We start from the raw sequence: 20,336 nt of genomic DNA on the forward strand, positions 1-20,336 counted from the left end.
TGGCTCAATCCTGCAGATAAATCACTTTGTTGTGTGGGCAGCTGGAGTGGGAAACACACACAAACACACACAAACACACTCAAACACAAACAGACACACACAGACACACTTATGTACACACATGCGCACACACAGAGCTCTGTGGGGGCCAAATTCACATTGTACAGTGAGATAGTAGAGACACCTCACACAAGTAAAATATCCTGAATAGCAAGACAAAACATGGCCAAAAAACCTACCCAGGCTGAGGGGAATTTGCTGTGATTAAAGAGCAGTGGAGGAAGAGAAGAGTGGAGCAATTCCTCTCTATTTTTTTCCCCCCATTATTTTTCCCTTTCTCTATGGTCCTGACCTTCTATGAGTTGTGATAATTCTTGACATTTCCCTATTTTCTCCTGTGTTTTTACATACAGGATTTTTACATCTGATATATGTATTTCTTATTCTTTGTTGAGTCTGCTGACCAGCTGTGATTTGTGCTTCCACCCTCAGCCTCCTGTTACTCCCTTGTGCCTATCTTCACAGTCACTACCATAATTTTCTGCCACTTTTGAGGACCTCTGAGGTGTCACAAAAGGAGAGACCTCTTGAGGATCTCTGCCATAGAGTAGGATGACTTCAAAGCTGTGTTATTGGAGACCTCATTTTGAGCCACAAAATTTGTGCAGTGCATAAATATTTGGGAGATTTAAAAGAAAATTCTAGAATGCCTATTTTCCTAAATGTTAATCTGGATGTGTAGCAGGTACAGGGACATGTAGGTAGTGTCTTTCACTGTCTTCAGCAGGGTTTCTATCATGTCAGGAAGCATGCCTTCATTATATCAGTAGTCTTTAGCCAGATCTCTATGAGAAGTAGGACACAACCTTCTTATGTAATAATAAATACTGTAAAACACAGAAAAATCCCCTCTGCCTGACCTTCAAACACTTTCCAAGAAATAGTTTAAGCATTTTCCAAATAAGGCAGCAGTTATGCAGGAAGTTTGGCAAGTTTATGTCCAGCTTGGCAAGCATGAGAGAAAGAGATGCCAAAAGTTCAATCTCATTTGCCAGCCTCGAGAGTATAGTATCTATCTGCAAGTTTCTACTTGATAAATCAGAGACAAGTATTAGCTCCTCCTCTACCAGTACTCACTAACTAACATGCCCTGAAATGAAAGCTAAGCAAAAGTGGGAAGGTTTGGATAATAGAGATGGGAGAATTGCTTCAGCTTTCTGTCTCACTTCTAGCATGTTTTCCCAGCCACTGAGATGTTTTTTCCTAGATTTTTTTTCAAATCTTCTTGAGTTATGACGGGAAAATAAAAGTAGATGACTGCAAAATATGTAGTTTGAGGACTAACAACCATCCTTCCTCTCTTGATGTTCCAAAACAAGTATGCATGTCTCATTTCAAGTCTCATTCGTTTTCAGGTTTTCCTACCTACAGTCACGCAATGTGATTTAGAGGTGGCTGCATTCCAAGAATTCTGCTAGAAAAGGACCCCAATACTTAGGGGCATTCTGGTTGATGGTATTTTTCCAAATAAAAAATAACACTGACAGTTATATAAGCATATATATTTAAAAATAAGAGAGTAAGTTTTGCCATCAGAAAGAAAGACTTTTTTCCCCACTTCTAAAAACAAGCTAATCATTTATTTAAGATGACCACAAGTGGTCAAAACAACATGGAATTTTTTTGTTGTTTAACATCTGATTTGAAAACTAGGCATGTTTCCAGATGAATTTCCCAATCAGTCCTCAAAAACCCTCATGAACATACAAGACAGATATTGGTTGCTTCTTATGGAGCAACTTGATTGTACTACAAACCTGCTGCACAGCTGACACATTTTTGAATTTGACAAAATATCAAACCAAAGAGAACAGGGGCTGACTTCTGTAATGCTTCAAATGTCCTGGTCACAGTCCAGTGAAGCACTGCCTCACCTCTTCCATTTAAAATAACCAGTTCTACTGCAGAGTCCTCACTTGCAGAAAGTCACAAAGTACAGCTCTGCTGCTATAGCATTCGCCTGATAAAGGTCCCATCTATGGAAAAACTGGCTTCAGGTAGTTTTCCCTGTAAACAGACCTTAGATCCAGAAGAAAATAAAAGGAGGAAAAGTAATATTGCTACCTGAAGCTTTGTTATCTACTAAATACCTAGTAATCGAAAAAGTGTATCTAGGTCTGCCACAGTTTCAATGTCTTTGCATATGTGATTTTTCATGCTTGGAAGGCATGTCAAGAGGCAAAAGTGGATTTATTTTCTTCTGGGTGGGAGCTTAGACTGTCTAGTTGAAGCCCAAGCTACAGATGCCCAGAACACCTGGGTAAATATCTTGCATGCACATTATGCAGCTCCCAGCAGACAAACTGTAATGATGTTGTAAGTGTGGGAAGACACTAAAACCCAAATTAACCATTTTCTGTAGAATGTTCACTGCTGCAATTTGTTTTATCTACTTTTGCTCCAAGAGTTCAAGGTTAACAAAAGCAAACTCCACAAAATCATATTAAACACAGAAAACATAAAATCTCTCAGAAGTACCATTCTAGAAACAGTCACTTTATTTAATGTGTAGAGGACAGACAATATAAGAAGCATCATCTCACTTTGCCACACAGCCCTCCTTGGTGTTGAGGAGTAAGGGCAGAAAATAAAGTTAATGTTCAGTGAATTTTCCAGTCTGTACAGGCAGACTAATAAACAACAAGCAAAATAGGAACAGACTTGAGTCTTACCCATCCTGCTGACTCCACTTTTACTGAATGTTTTACTTTTAGTAAACAGGCTAAAAGTAAACTTTACTTTCAATAAACAGGGTTTTTTGTTCAAAGGGCTGCTCTATGGACTTTTTGTGTTCTGGTTTAAGCCACACATAAATCAGAAGTGTTAAGCTAGAGCAATTATGACACTTACTGGCCATATGTTAAGATAACCTGTTAATTAACCAGAAAACTTAGCTGGTTGAAAAACATTCTCTACAAGTATTGAAATATATTTTATACCATTGCAGAAAGTCAGGTGTTTATACACCAATGTAGATGAGAAAGTGGTGAAATTTATGCATAGCATTAGTCACCCATTCTGTTTTTTAAAGTGTTTACTGAAACAGACAATTTCTGTTGGTATTGTAACAGCTGTATGGAGTTTATTAAGGTAAATACACAAGAAACTTCTCCAGGTAGATTATTTTAAACATTTCAGGTTGTTTCCATAGCTGAGGGCTACATTCTTACTTGTGATACACAGTGTGAATAAGACTGAAGGAATCTCTCTCTGCAGGAAAATAAGGCTTCTGAGAGGTATTATTCAACTCTTTAAATCTGCCTGAATTACTATTTAGGACAAATACTCTGCTGGTGAAAAATACAGAAAATCAACTAAAACAAATACAGAAAATATTTCAAGGTCAGTTCTGTATCAATTAAGTTGGGCTGAAATTGAATTTATTATCTTCTAAAGTTTTTGGAAAAAATGATGCAGCACCTGTTTGCAGGTAAACAATAAAAATCTGCTTTTCATGTCAATAAAATATTGCAAAATGATAAGTCTTATCTGAGCAATATCTGACTTAGAATGCATTGGAGGGTGAAGAGAATATTTCTGCTTACTAAGAAGATAATGTTTGAACTGATTATTCAGTAACTACTGCTGATAAACCTGGGCCAAATATAGGCTGATTTATTTCTTATCTGATACTAGCACTACGAAATATCCCCAGTCTTAACCCTGAGGTATTGTTTAAATTGCAGCAAAATATTTGCCTCATTTTTGTGTTTTCTATGAATTAATATTTTGCAATCTGTTTGTTTGTTTGTTTTGTTGTGGGTTTTCTGTTTGTTTGGGTTTGTTTTTTAGTTTTGGTTTGTTTTCTTTTTGTTTGTTTTTGGAATTTCTGATTTTTTTTGTGCTTGTTTTGTTCCATTTTATTATTTGTAGTTACATATATTCTTATCTCTGAGAACTGTGAGGCCTCTAGGATTTCAGCTTCTGCAAGGCACCTCCAAAAAAGACATTGTAAAGCATTTAACAAATAAGGCAATTCAAGGGGCTGGGGTCACACTCCCTTTAAGACATGTGATGAGATCATGAGGGCAATCCACAAAGCTAATTTTTCTGACAGGGATAGGTCAAGAGCTGCATAAGCAGACACACTGAAGTGAGTTTAGTCTGCCTTAATTGGTAGTGTAAGTGCTAAAGCCTCAGTTAAAAACCTTTTGCTTCCACAGGCACCTGAAAATTCATTTGTTTCAGTTCCTTGATGACTAAACCCATTCTCTTGTGCTTCACTTCAGCATCCTTCAACCTGTGTATTAGACTTGGAAAGCTGCTGGGTCAATTAAAGGATAAGACATTGCTCCAAATCATACAATCTGTCCAGATTCACAGATCCAAATCTACAATCTGTAGGATCTAAGATCTCAATTTTCAGCAAGAATCCTCTCACATCTACACAAAGATCTTCCTTCCCACCTCTGCCACGGGCTAATATTCCCATAGAAAGAGCAACTAGAAAGTGAGAGAAGCTTAGTGATAGAAACAATTTAGCAGGGTTGAGGAGATTCTGGGATATCCTAAGACTGTTTGCACTTTTTGTATTGGACAAGAGAAGCCCAAAGAGACGCACAGATTGACCTCAGGAAGGTTAAGAAAGCCAGGTTTGAGAGCAGCACAGTCTCTGCAGCATAGTTACAGCACCATGACACTGACTGGCACTGAGCACCTTCTTCTGAACTGAACAAAACTATCCCAGATAAACAGCTTCTTTGCAACTAGTGGAAGTGTTTGTGGCTTCTCTTGTGTAGTGCCACTGTAGAAGAGAGAGGACAGGAAGGGGCCAATGCAGAAAATCTTAAATTTCAATTTATCCTCAAAAGAGAAGTTTTGCAATAGGGACTGTGGAGCAATCCACTCCTGGCAGCTTTACTATAGGAGCAGTAGTGGCATCTTCACTGTCCTGTTGCACTGTCCAACTTGTCCAGCCTGTGCTGTCTGTGGAGACTTCATGTAGCCAGCTGGGGACAGGGCTGGCCCTATCTGTATCCAGCTTCGAGATCTTCCCTGTGCACTAAGACAGGATGTCCTCTGACACCCAGGAGCAGACAGATGTCTCCTGAGCCAGCCAACAAGTAATAGCTGAGCCAAACACTGAGCAAATGAGACACATGGATTTGAGCAGCAGGGCCTCAGGTGCAGAAGGCAGGGTCCCACACATGGAAGAGTGTAATTCTCCATTGTATACTGGTGAATTTCACTGTAATGGTGGAACTGTTAAAAAAAAAAAAATCGAGGTTGGATCTGGAATCCCATGTCAATAGGCTGCAACACCTAATCTCATTAACCCTTGGAGCAAGGCTCCTCAGCTCAAGATCAAACCAAGGCTGACTGGGTTAGAAATTTTCAGGGACATAATTATTTGGCAATACCTAATGGTTTTTTGCAATGCTTTCTTCTTTGCCCCCTAGACATGTCCTAACTCAAAAATGGCAGAGCAGATAGAAAAACCCTATAAGAGTCAGTGTCAGGAAGTCAGCCAAGAGTCACCCATTTAGTTTCCATAAGACAAGAAAAAAGGACCTTCCACTGAAGATACAGAAGTAAACAATTTAGAATCAGGAGGAAAAATTTAATTATGTGTTGAACCAAATAATAATCAGAGTACCTTTTATCTCATTCTATCAGAAAAACAAGGAAAAGTGGTTAGATGGATAAAAAGTAATTAAAAAACATCTAACATATTCTTCATAAATGAGATGTTATTTGCTGTTAAATTAACCAGAATTAGAGTTAATACATAATGGATTTATGGTTCATGTCAGAATTCAAGACTGCAAGGGTTGTGCTGGGAACAAATTTTTCCTCATGGCATAAACTGTATAATGGGATTTGTGAAGGTCCTACATGTGTTCTTCAAGCTCATAATCTGATCAAAGTCACTGCTTACCACTGCAAGGTTCGTGCTTTTCTGTACTGTTTTCTACTAATCAGAACATTAAATCTGAGGGTGAAGACAAGGGAGAAATGTTACAAGGTTGTACAAGGCAAATTTATTGTACAACTTATGCCTTTATCATAAAAATGGAGAACACATTACATTACAGTACTATGAAGCAAAGGCAGAATATTTGACTTGATAAGGTGGAATAATTTTTTCACCATTTGTGAGTAGTTACACACCACAACAGCCAGTCAATCTCTGCACTAATTATTTCAGAAAAGGCACTGGAAAATTATTTTCTGCAGTGAATAGATTAAAGGGAAGACTAACATCGTGTTTTCAAGACTTATGATTTGATGGCTTTTTGGCTAACATTTTCATTGCTGTTATAATTGCTTTCTTATTTGTCACCTTGACCTCCCTGTTAGATAAATCCTGACTTACAAAAGCCCTCAGAAAAATGCAAGCCTTTGGAGGGGGCTAAAAGGAAAAATCAAAGCTTTGACTCGAGGAAGTATCTCCTACCTCTGTTACACATGAGGAACTATTTGAACACATTGCCATCATGCCACCTGCAGACCTGCAGGAGCAGTACAGATGGTTGCGGTGTCTTTATGGCAATGGTGTCAGATTACAGTGGCGTGCTCACTTTCTGGCTGGCACTGGCAGCAGCATTTCATTATGTACCGTGCAGGCATTCCACTGTCTCTACCGAGGGAAATTTTTAAAAAAAATCTGATGTAGGTGCAGCCAAGGAAGAAAACCAAGTTACAGTGAGACAGCTCAAAGTGTTGCTCATATACAAACATGCCAGAAAAGCTCTTTCACTTATTATCTATAGAACAATCTCATTAAGAAGACCTAGAAGAGCAGAGGAAAAAGAGTGTGGTTGGGACTGAAGTTCTCAGCTGCTCCAATGCCATTTCTGATTGTGACTCCTGAGAGTAAAATGTGTGAACAACTAGTTTTGGTATTAAATGTAACATCTGCATTTCACTGCATCTCAAACATTCATCACCAAACATCTGTTTGCAAAGGTGTCAGCAGCACTGAGGCCTGTGGAAAGCCAAGGACCATTCCAAAAACAAAATCCTTCTCTAAAGAGGACTGAAGGAACCATGGTCTCAACTACTGTATCACACACTCTAACCAACAAACTTTCCTCTGAAGAGTCTCCATTCCTTCTGGGCTGGCACAAACAGAGCTGGGCCTACAGACTCAGTTGTCTGCAAAGTGATCACAGGCTCCTTTTGCCTAGCAAAAGAGGAAAGTCTTCGGCACACAGAGAGAAAAAAGAGGTTCCCTCTCATCTGAACTCTCACTGAAATGTCATAATCACAAGGGCAGATTGAATTTTCACTCAGCTCAATTTTTTTTCTGGCTTCTTCAATTTTTGCTCCAGAGGAGTTGAACAGCAGGAAATGCTCTCACTGAAGAACCCCACAGCCTAGAAGTTTAGTCAGTCTTATAGTGATAGGGATGACAAAACCCATTCATACAGAAAATAGCAAAAGGATGTGCACCTCAGTTAGCCTGTGTCCTGAGTAGATGTGGGAGGACTTCTGTCTGTATTTCTGTACCCTCAGTGAAACAGACACACTGCAGTGGGTAGCATTAATTTTGTGTTACAGTTCTAGTCCCCTGAAAAATATCAGTGTAGGAGGAGGGTTCTGCATTGGGTGGATCTGATACTCACTGTCACCATGTTGCAGAGCTCCAGTCCACCTGGCATTGCTTGTCCCCAAGTTCCCCAGGGCACAATGTCCCTGAAGATCAGGGCTCCAGCAGGAGCAACCTTGCTATCTGCACACCTGCCTTCCTTCCCCAGGGCTCTCCTTCTATTGCTGCAATGGTGACCTCATTTTCAGGAATTTTACTGCTTATCTCCTTACCTCATCTAGCTCATCTGGCTTTCTTAGTCTATTGAATACAGAAAACTTCATCTGTAACCCATTAATAGTTTCAGTCTTTTGATTTCCCGTTTATCCATCGGTTTAATGCAGAACATTCTGTCTACTTTCAGTATTTTCCCTTTTATACCAGTTAATAAGTAAATGATCCTTTTAAAATTTATTTAAGTCGTCCATACAGGAACCTCTAAATTTAGTTAAGAGAACCACCATCAGCTTGCATAATGATCTGCAAAAAATTCTGAAAGTAGTAAGAGTAAATAAATAGCCATCTAAAGACACAGTATAAAAAAAAACAGGAATCTAAATGACCATAAATCCTGCCAATATTTTCAGTGCTGCAATTATCATAACATTACCATACTAATGACAGTCAACCTGGCAGCGGAGATCTTTGAAGTGACACTGTGGTCATGCACAGTGTCACACATGCACTGCATTGAATATGCCCATGATCTAAGCAGAAGTGTAAAAACACAGAAAACAGAAAAAGTTCTGCTAACTTGAATCTACTTAAAGCCTGTTTCACCAGCACTGCTAGTGCTGAGGGCTTTGGCCTGGGCTGGCTATCCTCGCCCTATGCAAGCTTCATGTACCCAAACCTGGCTTAAAATTATCTCTTACTGGCATCAACAAACCTGTGCTTCTGCTATTTTGGTAGAGCTCCATATGCTGCAGTCACACCTGACTGGCATGCAGATATTCTGTAGGCACCAAAGAGCCTTTGAACACCAGGCTTGTGTACTGCTGCCACGACACATGAGCTTCATGTCCTGTTTTCCAGTACCTTGTTATATCCTCATGCTCATGGAAAACTAATCCTTCCATTATAGAGAAAAATCTATATAAGTAACTAGAAAAATAACCAGATGATATGTTGGGATGATATTAATAACCAGCTGATATGTTGGGATGATATTACTATTTCAAAGCAGTAGTTAACTTGGCTGTTGAAGGATAAGAATTTGATAGGTAAAGTTTTACTAGAAGTGCCACATCTTTGCCTTTCTCCCAGAAATTCTCTGCAGGGTCTCCATTCAAGAATGAAAGTGACACAGATAACAATAAGCAAACTTATGTTTTTCAATGCACCAAGATTTTCTGGGGTGTTTTTTTTGTTTGTTTTGTTTTTCAGATGAAGAATAATATTTTTCTGGGTTTTGCAACCCTTCTTTGGCATAGCTAGGGAACCCAAGTAAGGTCATAGATCTTTACTATGGGCTACAAGACTCATTATGCAAAGTTCAAGCCTGTGTATGCTCACATTAAACTGCTTTACCAAGAAATACACACATTCAGTCTTATTTAAGCTACCTTTAAATGTGAGAATGGGAGTGAAAACTAAGCATTTGGCAAAAAGGGCGCCACATTTGAGCCGTATGAGAGGTGAAACAGTATCCTGTTCTGAGGATATGAACACACACACACACACATAGACCCCTTAACAGACCTCCACAAAATACCAAGGCTTGCTGTTCTTCTTCAAAAACTGCATGAAAAAAAGAAATTAATTATGATTTTGTGACTTCCTGCCCTTTCTTGGGCAGGGTTTTAATGGTCTGAAAGACCAACCTTCACTGATAGCATGAAGAAAACAAAATAGCCAACATTTCCTGTTAAGCCAGTTAGGCATACTCAGTATAGAAATTGACTCAAATCACCAACAGTCAGAATCAGGCATAAGAAAATTACTCAACGAATGTTAGTGGTTTTTAAAGCCATTAGGTAACATCAAGATGAGCCAAGTGCTTTCTAAACTATGATGAGGACCTCTTCACACTGGAGGAGCTCAACCTAGAAAATAGCAAACACTTAGACTAGGAAGAAATATTATGAAGAATATATCCACGTAATTACTGCTGTTTGTCAGAGTCACAATCACATGTGCAAAAGACCCAAACCTCTGAAAAGAATGGGAACATAAATAAATAAAAGGTAGAGAAAGAAGAGTAAAGTTTCTAATGGTCCTTACCACATTTCTGGGAAAATGCATGGAAGATTTCACTATCTTAGCATGTAATTGAGTAGGCAAGTAAATTGATTATTACCTGGAAAAGGAGAAGGTCAAAAAACAAGTGAATTAGGGAGAAGAAGACAAAGAAGAAGAAAATATTTTGAAGAGCTTATGTTTACCATCCCTGAATAATTCAGAATGACCATTTCACATACTATTTGTTAAATTAACTATCCAGCCTATTAAAGATAATGCAGTAAACTGGACTATGCCCATCTGCTCTGAAAATTGTTCTTACCATGAAAATTATCTCTTTTTGTTTTCAAGTTGAAATTCCTCCTGGTGCAACTAGTACTCATTGTCCCTTGTCTTGTCTTGTGTTGTCCTGGTGAAGAGACAAGCTCTAACCTCTTTGTAGCTAGCCTTTAAGTATTGGTCATGGCATGGCCCCTAAGCCTTCTCTTCTCTAGGGTGAAAAGACTGAACTCCTTCAGTTGTTCCTCACAGTGCAGGCTCTCCATTCCTTTCATCATCTGCTATTGTCTGCAGAAAGCTGTTGAAGTAACTTGAAGCAAGTGCACCTTCAAGATGAGTGAATCTTCAGGACTTACTGAAAACTAAACCAAGACATTAACATGTTATGTAAATGTGATTGTCCAGCTGCACTAGCATGGCCACCTTAGATACTGTGTGCAGTTTGGGGCACCACAACACAAGAAACCTGTTAAACTATTAGAGAGTCCAAAGGAGGGGAGTGGCAATTGTGAGGGGTCTTGAGGGGAAGCCATGTGAGAAACAGCTGAGGGCAGATGAGCTGTTCAGCCTAGAGAAGGGACTGAGGGGAGACCTCACTGGGCGCTGGAACTTCCTCATGAGGGGAAGAGGAGACGCAGACACTGATCTCTTCTCCAAGGTGACCAGTGGCAGGACTGGAGGGAATGGCCTGTCAGGAGAGCTTTAGCTTGAGTATCTGGAAAACGTTCTTTCCCTTGAGGGTGCTTGGACACTGAACAGGGTCCCCAGGGCAGCTGTTGCAGTACCAGCCTGACAGGGCTCAAGATGCTTTTGTACAATGCTCTCATGATGCTGTGCAGGGATGATAGCTGGACACGATGATCCTTTGGGTCCCTTCCAGCTCAGCTTAGTCCATGATTCCATGATTCTGTAATTTCCCTCCACACTAATAAGAAATTCTTTATTGTATTTACAATGTATCCATGGATACCCTATGTATACAGATCAAGTGATTTGTGCAAGTCAAGAACTGTTATTTGTAAACTCCAAAGATGATAAGGTGTTTTGGTTCAATCCCAGCCAGCAATTAAATACTGCACAGCTGCTGGCTCACTCCCACCCCTGGCAAGACTGGGAGGAGAATCACAAAAAACACATGGCCTGAGATAAGAGTAGATTAATAGCTGAAATAAATAAAATCAATAGTAATACAATAGTAATGAAAGGTGAGAAAGAGAACTAAAACACAAGGAAGAGAAGTGATGCACAATAGAGTTGCTCACCACACACTGACTGATGCCCAGGCAGCAATCGTTCCCTGCCAGCCAATTCCCCCAGTTTACATAGTGGGCATGACATTCTATACAATATCCCTTTGGCCACACTGCGTTACTTGTCCCAATGCTCCCTCCCAGATTCTTGCCACAGCTTCTTACTGGCACAGCATGAGGCACTGCAAAGTCCTTGCATTAAGATAAGCACTGCTCAGCAACAACAAAAACATCAGTGTGTTATCAGTATGATTCCCACACTGAATTCAAAATACAGCACTAACAGCTGCTGGGAAGAAAATTCTCTCTATTCCAGATGAAACTAAGACAGCAGGCATCCTTTATTCCATTTAATTTCTACAATGCCAGGTCACTCTTCCTAAAACCCCATCACTTTCCTCTTTTTTGGTACATACACACACAGAGACAACATTCCCATAAATTATGCATCATCCCTATGAATGTCCATTGAATTCATTGAGTGCATGACCCTGGGCTCCATCTGTCAGAACCCGTTTTTAGGCAGGAAAGAAGGTGTGTGGTGTTGGACTGCTGCATGTGGAAAGCAGTTCTGAATCCATCACCACTGTGCTTGTCTGGTTCCATCAAAGTCCATTCTTCATTAATGTGTGATCAAAAAGGAGTCGGGGTTAGAGCCCAAACCCAGCACAGACATGTGAAAGCAAACTGTGGCCTGCACTCTGCTTTCAAAAGGATTGACAAAAATGCATCAGTGAAACCCACTGTGGTACCACTGCACTGCCTCTGACTCCAGTTCATACTGAAGTTCTAGTATGTCCGGTACAGCAGCACTCAGTGATGATGCAACTTCTTCCAGGCAATAGCCTATTGCTAGTCTCCATTCTTCCCCAAACCTTCACACTGGCCATATGGGACTGATAAAGCATGAACAGATCCTGCTGATCACTCCTTGCTTCCCCAGGTGATAAATCATCTACTGGATGGGTATCAGGGAATCTTATTCCCAGTGGAAGAGATTGGCATCTGTTGCCAATCTTTGACCTTCAGCAACTCCATAACAGAAGGATCCTCTAAGAGACCAGGCAAAGTAGGAAGCTGCTTCATTTCTTCTGTCTCCATGGCAGAGCTGAAAGCCCACTGCCTTTGGGTCTTTGAAATACCTTCTCCACAAAGGGTAATTTGTTATCTTCTGACCTCTCACATGAGGTGAAGGGAGGTATAACACAGCATGTACACCTCTCACAAAACTGCATTTTGGTAAAAAGTGGGAAGTCTTCTAGAATTAAGATGGAGTAGAGGAATGGATGTCCTGAATAACCAGAAAGAATTACATAAAAAACTCCCAAACACTGACTTCCAGACAATCTGTGTGTGAAGTAGAAACAAAAATTTCAAAAGGGGAAAATGGTCATTGATTAGGGAAGAATGTGGTTCTAGAGTGATTCATAAGGAAAAATTATAGGTCACTAACGCAGTGCCAATGTTAAAACAGAAATACCTAGTAGAAACATTTGTGTATTGGCAAGTTTAAGAATCAAAACCCATATTCTACGTTAATTGCAGAGAATTAAAATACGCTGGAAGAGTTTTTACTCTGATTTGAGCACTCACTGCTTGAAGGTCTCACATCATCTTTCCTCTCCATTTTTTTCCCTTTTGTGAGTTTCCCGCTGTCTTTTATTATCACTCCAATTTATAATGATAACTGCAAATCAATCTCCCCACATCCCCCTTGCAAAGGACTCTTGGGCTCCTTCCCTAGAGGCAGGACTGCTGTCTTTTCCACTGCAGGGTATGTTTGTGTGGATGGCCAAGATCCCTGGGAGCTCTTGCACCAAGACCAGCAATTCTCCCATCTCTAAATGAGGGCTTACAACATGAAGAAACATACAGAAGAACAGCATGGCAAGTTTTACACTGTAGAGAGTGAAAGCCCCAAGCTCCACTAGCCTTTAGAACAAAGTGGCATGCCATAAAGAACCTGAGAGGATCATTAATATCCTCAGAGAAGAATTCCTAGTCTTGAGTTATGAAGGATGCATCAGTTTATTATTAGTCAGACTGGTGTCAATATTGTCCAAGGTGATGGATTACACAACTCATTGTGACCACAGCAAGGGCTCCTGTCACAACAGAATTATTTCATCTTCAGAGTAAAAGCTAAATGAATAGTCTGGGTTAAGCCAGGGCATCATATTTAATATCAAGCATAATGCTACTGTTGTCATTATCTTGGGCAGGAGAGAAAAAATGTAGACCAAAAATTCCCCAGGAATTTACTGAAATGGCTGCAGTATGACTGAGTAAGAAAATTTTAATGGAGAGCAGTGAAACTCACCAAGCACCTATTTTTTTTCTTTTCTTACTCAAAACCACACAAAATCATTGAGAAGTAATGAAGTATCATTTACCCCATGCCAGCACAAACAACTCCTCCATGTTAGGCAAAGAAAACACCATATGTCATCTTTTCTCTTGAAGTTACAGAATAAACTGACTAAAACATTTCGGGGCATTTCAAGAAGAACTTTACCATTTGTAAACTTTGTCTATGAGTAACCAATGGCACAGAACCAATACCTCTAGTTCTGGAAGGGGTCTCTGAACAGCTCCTGGCTGAACAGAACTTGTCAATGAGCAAACCCCACTCCCTCAAATCAGCAGTCAAAGTCTAGCAAGATCTAACACGTACGGATGTTGTCCTGGTTTCACCTTATGTACAAATGTTAAGACACCTGAAACATATGGCAAGTTATGTGCTACTTATCTAGCATATGTAACCTAAATAAGTTCCTTTTTTTTTCCCCCCAAGAGTTAGAAGCATTAGTCCATGCAGAAGCACTGAAATGTTTTATGTGGTCTGACTGAGAGGACACAGAACTAAAGCAAAAGTCTAAGAGGAAAGCAATGAACATGGCCCAGGTGTCTATAATTCCTTCTGCACAACAAATATTTATGTGAAGACTCTTCAGTGAAGATTCCTAAGTGAAGACTCTTCAGTCTGAAAAAAGAGAGACAACTGAATGAGGTCCATAACAGATGTCAATAAAGCCCAAGTACACAGAGAGATTGAATGGGGATTAACTGATCACAGTGTTCCAGAACCAGAGCTGGGGAGTGCATCACATAAAAGTAACAGAAGGCAGATGGAACACAAGCAAAAACAGGCATTTTTCCTCACAGCATATGGCAGATTTTTGGATAGTATTATTTTACACAGGTTTTAAAAGTGAATAGGCAAATTCATGGGAGAAAAATCCATAACCAGTCATTAATTTAATCAAATTGTATAAAAATATCTATTTGCAAATAATCAAAAGGTGAGAGAGTACATGTGTGAAAACTAATTTGTGATTAACTTGTTATATTCTTCTACAGGTAGATGCCCTTGGCCACTGGAAGAGACATTCTTATGTTCTTTGCAGTGTATTATGAAACTCTGAAAATCATTATGGATGTCTTAAATGTAAATAAATGTTGTACAGAACTAGACTATGCTGCTTTAGCAATTTAAGGAACATTACACTATAAATGGCACATTTTCCTTGCGGCATGAGTTACCTATTATTTTTTTACTTCTTTTTCCTTTCTCCTAAAAATAATAGGAATTTATGCAGGAGGTGAAATAACATTCTATATTTGCAGTCTCCTGTTCTGGTTGTTTAGGCTATCTCAAAAAGAATGCAATCATTATTGTTAAACCTAAACATGTTTCTATACATGTTGATAGATCTAAGGAAAAGACCCATGTTGATATTGCATTTTTTTCATTTGCTTTCAATCTTGAGCAGAAATCAGTCTCTCAAATACTCTGGATTTTGTCCCACAGTAACTCCAACTTTCTGAAAAAAAAAAAACCAAACCAAAACGCCAAAACACAGAAATTCAGAAGTATTGTGGGAGATCAGTGAATAAAAAATGATAATTTTTCTTCCATTAAGCAGCACCGGGGGAAAAAAAATAAATAAAACCACAATCAACCTAAAGTCAAAGGAAAAAACCACCAAGAGCAAGTGCCAGAAATAAAATGAGCATAAAAGAAATAATTGAAGAAAAGAGTAATGGCAATACGGAAAAGAAAAAGATCATTAAAAAATCAGTTATCAATCCCCCATACTTCCTATTAAAATGAATTGATAAAATTTCACCTGCTGGCCTGTGTGAAGTGTGAATTTCATTATTGAAAGGCTAAATAATGTGGGATAGTAAACTCAATTTGCTAGGTGCCTTTAAATGCTAAACCCCTTTCAATTTCTCTACAACTATTTTAAACTGCCATCTGTCATGTTGCCAGACACTTTCTGCAGAAAAGAGCTTTTTTTTTTTTCAAGAGCTTCAAAACTTCTCTCCTTTGACATGGTTTGAGCTTTAAATGACACAGAAAACCATCCAGAGATGACCAAGAACTCAGACAGATGCACGCAGAGCACAGAAATGCACAACACGTGCACTGGTAATCGCAGCCTGCTGCACGGCAGGCACAGGCACACAGAGCACTCACATAAACAAAGAAAAAACATCTTGCTCCCTCGTCTGGCTGAGCAGGACAGTGAGGTTGTGGATCCAGCAGCTGTCTCTGGATGCCAGCCTCCTCTGCTGCTGGCATGAGATGTAGGAGTGCCCGAGGTACAGGAACTCTCAGACAGAGAAAACCACTTTGTGGTCTCACACAGACACAGCACCTGCCTTTGCCCCAGACTCTGCCATCTCTCCAGCAACTGGGACTCCTCTGGGCTCCCAAGAGAGAGCTCCCCCTTAAACTCAGGGGAAAAAAAAAAGAGTTAGAAATTAATATGATAAGAAGATAGATCAGCCTCCACTAATTAGGCACATGGCAAAGACAGACAAGCATAATTATTTCAAAACAACCAGCCCTTTCTGTCATCTTATCCCTCTGTTTTCCTCTACTTGTTCCTCCCCAAATCATCTAAATTCTTTTCCTTTCCCATCTTTGGTTTTTCCCTAAACAGCCCATTATAAATCCTCTGCAATCCTAAAACGCTCTTCCCCTAACACATCCTATGCCTCTAGGCAGAAACCCCCTCAGTTCAAAAGCTGCTCCAGCCTTGACCTTTTATTATAATTGGTGTCACAGGTGGGCCATGGGGTGGTGGGTTCCCTGTGAGAGACTGGGGAGAGCCTGGACAGGGCACAGTTCCCACCTGGCTTTGGGCTCCTGTGCTCCCCTGGCTGTGTCAAGGTGGGCTCTGATGGGCTGGTGGGAGCAGCCAGAGCAGGACTTTCCCAGGCCCTTCCATGAGCCACTGGCTTCCTGCACTCCACTGGAGGGGTGAACAAGGGAGCATTTTAATGTCACAGACATGGTCATGGAATCCATGGATCCCTTTGGGTCCCTTTGTGTCTGGGACCCAAAGGGATCCATGTCCCAGGCACTCACAATACAACTGAGATTATGTAACCAAGGTTGTCCTGCATACCTGGAGAAGGTGTCAGCATGAACCTAACTCAGAGCTATTTACCCTGTTCACCTCCCTGAGGTGCCTGTTTTATTCAGCTGCCAAACAATGTAGCTAGAAATAGGGAATGAGAGGCTGGAGAGCAGCACCACAGGAAAGGACCTGGTGGTCTTGGTTAGTGGCAAGTTGGCTCTGAGTCAAGTGCCCTGGAAGCCAGGAGGGACATCTGTCCTGGGAACATCAAGCACAGCATCACCAGCTGGGCAAGGGAGGAGATTGTCCTGCTCTGCTCTGGGCTGGGGTGGCCTCACCTCGAGTGCTGGGGCCAGTTTGGGAGACCACAATACAACAAAGACAATGAGCTATCAGGGATGTCCAAAGGAGGCCATGAAAATGGTGAAGGATGTCAAGGGGAAGCCATATGAGGAGTGTCTGAGGACACTTGGTCTGTTCAGCCTGGTGAGAACAAGACTGAAATGAGACCTTATTGGAGTCTGCAGCTTCCCCCTGAGGAGAAAAGGAGGGGCAGGCACTGATCTCATCTCTCTGGTGCCCAGTTGCCCAGAAGAAGACATCAACAGGACCCAAGGAAATGGCCTGAAGTTGTGTCAGGGGTATCAGGAAAAGGTTCTTCCCCGACTTGAGGGGGAAGTTTAATATTAAAATGAAAACCTCTCAAGTAGTTTGGATTTTATTCTGAACTGTTGCTTAAAAGATTGGTGTACTAACATTAAATTTTGAAGTATTAGAAAAGCCACACATGCCTTGACAGTGCCCAGAGAGGGCGAGCACCCGTGGATCGCCAGGAGGAGGAGGTCAGAGAGGCTCTGTCGCTAGGATGATTTCCCCCTTCGAGCCCCCCTCAGGGCGAGGGGGAGGCACTGTCGCCAGGATGAACTCCTCCAGACGACCCAATGATTCCTCCGGACGATCAGACTGTGGGAGGGGCCATGCTGTATATAAGGGATTATGAACCGCACCGCAGCGCCCAGCCCCTAGCCTGGAGCCCTGAGTACTACCTCAGCTCGCTGCTGCCCCGCCGCTGCTGCCGCTGCCCCGCCGGTGTCGTGCCCGTGCCGTGCCCGTGCCGTGCCTGCTGCTGCCCCGCTGCCGCCCGCCGCCCGCCGCTGCTGCTGCCCCGCCGCTGCCCGGCCTCGAGGCGCGATGCTCCTGATGCTGGCCCTCTCCACTCGCCACATGCTGCGATTCCTTGAGCAAACACGGATCTTCCATGCAGACAAGCTATGGGATGACGGGGAGAGAAGGGGAAAGAGAAGGAACCGGAGGCTGTCCCGCTCCAGAAGATGCAGAGAGAAGAAGTGTGAAAATCAGAAAAGTAATACGGGACAGTTATAATGTTATCGATGCTTACTGTACTTTGTTAAAATAAAGAAAGAAATATGTAAATTCTGTATCTATCAGAAAGAGTTTCCAGAATTCCAAACCGTTTCTCTAGAAAACAGAATTTAGTCACGTTTCAGCGCAGGCTTTTGGCATGCTCTTGATTAATGTTAACCTAAATGACAAAACTAATATCCTACAGGTACAGATAACATTGTAAAAGTTTTCTGACATGAAGTGCCCAGTTAAACATTTCAACAAGTAAAACTTTTGGTGTTGTTTCCGAGGAAAGTTGTTTTGTTTGTTTGTTGCAGATTGTTAAAATTGTTATTGTTTTGCTGCTTTTCACTCGAAATAAACCCATGAGCGTTATTACTGTCTTATTTTCTTTGCCATTATTTCACAGCTGTAGTCATAGAAAATTTAAACCAGTTTTTACCTTAAACTATTTAACACCACTCAAAAACTTTGTCAGCCACTACTGCATACATAAAATGTCCAATATTACCCCCAAAATAAATGACAATAAATAATAAACTTTTTCCCAATAAAATAAGTGAGTTTGTTTTATTAAAAATAAATACACCTCTGGCTTGTATTTAAGAAAAATGTATAGACAACTTTTAAAATTTTCTGATATAGCAAGATGAAGCCACTAAGCTATATGATACTGACCCACCGGGCAAGATTTATCATTAGAAGAGAATATATGTATCCACATCACAGTTATGGTATATGTAGTCTATGAATACCTACTTCTTTCCACTTTAATCAGAATTAATTGAGAAGCTAATGTAAATTGCTTCTCCCTAGGCTGTCTATCTGACAATTTTCTGCCATAAAAATACGGCCATTTTCTATGAAAAACATGCATTAACACAGTTTATTTTTCCGGACCTCTTACACAGAGAAGAGGTCAGTTAGACCTTCTAATGCATCTTGCAATTTAAAATACTGTGCTGTGAAGAATATTGCTCTCTTGACCCAATTTCAGCCTCTTATTTCCAGAGCACTGCATAAAAGCTTGTGTCAGAGCATCCTTCAAACATATTAAAGCTCCTTGAACTCTGAATAGGGCTTTATTCAAGTTCCTCCTTGCTGTACACACAGGCAGTTGATGTGACTGAAGCCCCTTAAAAGTTTTACTATTTGAAACCACACAGTCACTCTCTGACCCCTGTTGTGCAGCCTTTGTTACTACCCTACAGAATTACATCCTTTTATCAGCTGAACTACCCGCCTCAAATCATCAGCCTCCTACTTGTAGCTGGCTACAAGTATAGTTTACTTGAACTCTAACCTTGTTTTGCTTCTACATAAAGCTGCTAATTTGCATACTTTCCTCATCAATTCTTTGCTATGTGTTAGAAGAGTGCCCTAGCCCCCAGAAGAGTGGGGGGTTTTGTTTGTTGGGTTTTTTGTTTGTGGTTTTTTTGGTTTTGGCTTTTGGTTTTTGGCTTGTTTGTTTGTTTGTTTGTTTGGGGGGTTTTTTGGTTTGGTTTTGGTTTTTTTTGTGGTGACATTTCAGGATCCCATCCCAGGAAAAATGTGTTCTTCATCCAGGAAATTAATTCTTTTCTAAAAATTATTTACTCTTCATCTTTGTCTCATCTAAGGCTGCTTTAAGGAGTCCATCTATATAAAAAAAAAATCCTGACAATTGCATGCAATGAGTTTTAAGCTGCGTTCTGAATTTTGTTGTCCATACTGTTATTCTCCTCTCACATCAAACCCTGGAGCACGTTGTAATAAGAATCATCTGAAAAGACAACGACATGCCTCCATGGTGCAGAGGAATAACTGTTTTATTTATACCACTTGCTCTCACTAAAACTAAGAAAACAAGAGATCATAGGCTTTTAAGAAGCCAAAGAAGGCTTTTAAGACTATCAGGTTCAGTCTTCTGCTACTTTCACAACTGAAAAATATTTCATATTTCCTGTCTGTGACTGCAAGCCTCAACCAGAACCATGCTACTTTACGTTAGTCTACTTACTTAATACTCCCAATATTACACTTATAACCAGGATGAATATTTAATTCAAGATATCAAGTCTGTTTTGGACTGTCTGAGAAAACTGAGGCATTTATTTTGTCCATATAACTAGCTGATTAAGACAGATTGTGTGTTAAAACAATGATGTCATGTTCTGTTCATTAGGCAAAAAGGCTTATTTACAACTCTTAATGCCATTTTCTGAATGGAAATAGCTCAGACATCCAAGATAAATGCATCTTAGTTCACTGAAAAGTTGCCAAACATACTTTAAGATCTTAAAAGCTCCAAGTTGTTAG

At 40.5% G+C, this 20,336-nt stretch overlaps 1 protein-coding gene across 1 annotated transcript in view; it reads right to left on the bottom strand.

The window, feature by feature from the left end:
• LOC111940754 (uncharacterized) overlaps positions 1–17,988 on the bottom strand; it is a 32,405-nt gene extending 14,417 nt beyond the window's left edge. The window contains exon 1 of the mRNA XM_086866628.1: positions 17,720–17,988. Coding sequence (XP_086722754.1) covers positions 17,720–17,899 — 180 coding nt within the window. The 5' untranslated portion in view covers positions 17,900–17,988. The remainder of the gene's footprint in view (positions 1–17,719) is intronic.
• Positions 17,989–20,336: the final 2,348 nt, after the last annotated feature.

The sequence above is a fragment of the Cyanistes caeruleus genome, chromosome Z (genome assembly GCF_971803275.1).
Source record: "Cyanistes caeruleus chromosome Z, bCyaCae1.hap1.1, whole genome shotgun sequence".
Lineage (NCBI taxonomy): Eukaryota > Metazoa > Chordata > Aves > Passeriformes > Paridae > Cyanistes > Cyanistes caeruleus.